Genomic DNA, 3807 nt, shown 5'->3' with positions numbered 1-3807 from the left:
ATGCAAGAGCCGAAAGAAAACTACGTTTAAGTACAAAGCTTAACAATAAAAGATGTAAAAAAATATATTTCAACAATCAATTCTAACGGCATCAGCCGGTAAAGTTGTACACGAAAATACGAAACCTGGCGGCCACTAGACGAAGCTCTAGAGAGTTCGTATTTTCGTATACAACGTTACCGGCTGATGCCGTTGGAATTGATTGTTGAAATATATTTTTTTACATATTTTATTATTAAGCTTTGTACTTAAACGTACTCGTAGTTTTCTTTCGGCTGTTGCATTTCTCAAAGTTTGAGACCGATATTTTATGTATAAAAAAAGTTGGAACGTTCAAAAAATGTTGAGGTTCAGAAAAAAGATGAAATAATTTTCAGTGAAGTTCCTACCTAACTGCAGTACCTAAACGTACTTTATTGTACTCTAATACATTTCCCAAAGTTTCAGCTCGATATTTTATTTACAAAAAAAGTTCTTAGGTTCAAAAAAACATTCAGTGAACTGAAAAACTGTGGTCGGTAATATAGGTATTTAGCTGTGTCACATGCCCTTAAAAGACTTCGGAATGAATTAAACAAAAACTAGAATTTTTTTAAAGTCCATTGAATTGAGTAGAACTGAGCAAACTTGAGGGAACGCAAGTGAATTCAAAATAATCTAATGCAATTACAAATAATTCGAGGTGAGTTTAAAAGACTTCAAGTTGAATTAAACAAAAGATAAAAAAATCCTTTGAATTGAGTAGAATTGAGTTAATCTAGAAAAATGTATGTGAATTACACAAATGCAAGAAAATTTCAAAGAAATTAAAGGAATTTATGGAGAATTCTAAATGAATTCAAATGAATTGAAAAATATATTTCAAAATCTTTTCAAATCTTTGAACCCTAGAAACTCTCACACTTCTTTTAAATAAATTCTTTTAACACCAATTAAAATATTCTAAAATCCCGTGAAATTGAATAAAATCTAATGATATTTCCTACAATCATGAAAAAATGTATTGGAATACCTTGAAAGCTTTTAATATCCTTTAAAATCATTGAAATACTTGGAAATGTTATAAAATCGCCTGGAACCTTTTAAAATATCCCCATGAACATTTTCTTAAATCGCTTTAAACCAGTTAAATCCTTGGAAATTTCTTGAAAATATTTAGATCTCTTAAAAATGCATTGGAATCTTTTTAAATGTACTAAAATTATGGGTTCAATTACTGTTCCGCCACAAAAGATGCATTTTTAACAAAAACAGATGAACTTTTAACAACAGAGTTGAGTTTTCAAGGAGGAAAGGCAAATTTTTGTGGAAACATTAAACTTTTAAACCCATAAAGATAAGCAAGCAAAAGAGACGAATTTCTACCAAAAGAGATGAATTTTCAACAAAAGAGATGAATCCTCAAAAAATACGGTTTAGCAAAGTAGTACAAGTTCCAAAACAAGTATCATATTGTTTATTTTTGAAGCGAACATGAAGAATTTTCTGCAAAACATTTTAATTTTTAACCCAAAAATATGAATTTTCACCAAGAAAATAAATTCTCATCCAAAAGAGATGAATTTGGAACCGAAAAGATAATAGTCGACTTTTCAATTAAACAGAATAAGCTTTCAATAAAAAATTTTGCTTTTCTACCGAAAAAGGAATTTTCAATTCGAAAAACGAAAATAAGCAAAAAATATTTTAATTCTAAACAAAAAACAGTTGAATTCAACCAAAAAGACGAATTTTCAAAAAATTTGTTTAATTAGTTGCATTTCTAACAAAGCAGATTAAATTTCTAACAAGAGATGAATTTTCAAAATAAAATTAAGAATTTTCAATAAAAAGAGATGACCAAAAACATAATAGTAGTATTTTTAATAAAAAAGAGTTAACTTTCAATTTAAAAGAGATGTATTTTCTACTAAGAGATGACTTTTCAATCCAGAAAACCAAAATAGCCAAAAAAGATTTTTATTTGAAATTAAAAACAATTTAATTCAACCAAAACAGAGAAATTTTCAACAAACTGATTAAATCAAACAGTTTCATTTTTAACCGAAACAGATGAAATTTCTACCAAAAGCTGAAATTTCAAAATAATAAACGAATTTTCAACAAGAGTTGAATTTTCAAGTGAAAAAGACGAATTTTCTACAAAACACTTGAATTTTCACCAAAAAAGTCAATTTTCTAGCAAATATTTTCAGAAAATAGTTACGTCTTCGTTTATCAAGGATAAAATTTTAAAAACAAAAAACGAATTGATAGTCAAAACTATAATAATAGAATTCTCAATTCGAAATAATTAACTTTCTACGAAAAAGTTAAATTTTCACATTGTATTCTATAAATTCATTGCATTTAAGCGAAAATAAAAGAGAAAAGGGGAAAGTTTCTTGAAAACAGGGAAAAAAGAAGAATTAATTTAAAAAATCGGAGAATAGGGGAAAGAGTTTAAAGTCTGCTTTATCTTTTAGAAAGTTACTAAAAAGTGATTTAATGAAAAAAGTGAACAATATAAATTCCCTGACTTTTGCAACTCTTTTTTAAATCCCCAACTTTTCCCTGATTTTCAGGGTTTTTCTGACTTTTAGCGAACCTGAATGTACGTAATTAATAATAAAAATAGAATCCATTCTTACCCGCATGCAGTGATGTCTCTCAGCCCGAACACGACTTATGACATCATTGACTCGTTTGTTAATTGGCGAATCCAGAACCGGAATTTTAATACGGTCCGTATCAATTTGAACAACAGAAGGGACGCCAAAAACTCCTTGAACCCATTGAGGATTGAGGCCCAATCCCAACCAAAGAAACATGTGAATTCCGTTTTCTATATATATATATAAAAAAAAAGAAATCATCAAGATTTATTGGTTTTTTGCTAGAAAGAAAATAGCAGGGGGTAATTTGAACTTGAAATTTGTTTCCAGTCAAAATATTTTTAAAGAATGAAATCATAATTTACCTAAAAGATAACATCCATCCTCAGTAATTTTATCAATGGAACAGCGCAACATTTGTGGCAATTCCGTCTCTTGAGGATTGATATTGTGAAGAGGAAGTAGCCTAGGGTAAAAGTAGTTGACGGATGTATAGACAGGCATTATACAAACAGCCTGCATTACATAGGATCTGTCGTCGATCGTCATATCCGCACCTAAAAACAATGAAATGACTTTTTTTTATAACGAGGAACCTAAATCTAAGATTTAACTATTAAAAAAAAAACATTAAAAAGTATAAAGATTGAATTTTATTAACCAGACAAAATTGTAGTTTTAAAATGGGAAACAATGACTAAGATAATATACACGCATTTCTGCAATCAATGCAGATTTATCGATTTGAAAATATTAAATGTTCACAATTAAATAAATTGAAATAAAGACTGCTTGCAACTTAACCGTTTTTTATTGAAATCTCTGAAACTTAAAATTTGAAATAATCTTAAATTGAAAAACCCCAAATTGAATAATTTTAGATTAAAGGTTTGAAAATATGACAATTTCCAATTGCAACTATTCAAAATTAAATAATTTCAAGTGAAAAGTGTTTAAAATTATATAATTTAAAATTAAAAGCGTTTGAAAGTTTGAAAATAAACAACTTTAAATTTCAAATTTTTAAAGCACAAAGCTCAATTTTAAATTTAAAAATCTCTTTTATATCAATATGTAGTCTATTATTTCAAATATAGGGTCTCAGTATGCATTTTGTCCTTGAACCAGAAAGTCGTATTTTAAAATCAGTGGATATATTCACAAGAATTTTTTTAAAATTTTGTTGAATGTGATTAAGAATCATTTTTAGGAT

The 3807-nt window shown here is 27.7% G+C and overlaps 1 protein-coding gene across 1 annotated transcript in view; it reads left to right on the top strand.

Moving 5' to 3' along the window:
• LOC117173844 (protein transport protein Sec24C) overlaps positions 1-3807 on the top strand; it is a 28107-nt gene that overhangs the window by 18224 nt on the left and 6076 nt on the right. Inside the window, exon 8 of the mRNA XM_033362491.1 lies at positions 2641-2810. Within this exon, the coding sequence (XP_033218382.1) occupies positions 2641-2810 (170 nt within the window). The remainder of the gene's footprint in view (positions 1-2640; positions 2811-3807) is intronic.

This window comes from Belonocnema kinseyi, chromosome 5 (genome assembly GCF_010883055.1).
Source record: "Belonocnema kinseyi isolate 2016_QV_RU_SX_M_011 chromosome 5, B_treatae_v1, whole genome shotgun sequence".
NCBI classification, from domain to species: Eukaryota; Metazoa; Arthropoda; class Insecta; order Hymenoptera; family Cynipidae; genus Belonocnema; species Belonocnema kinseyi.
Note: the sequence above shows the minus strand (reverse complement) of the source record. Positions and strands in the feature narration are given on the sequence as shown.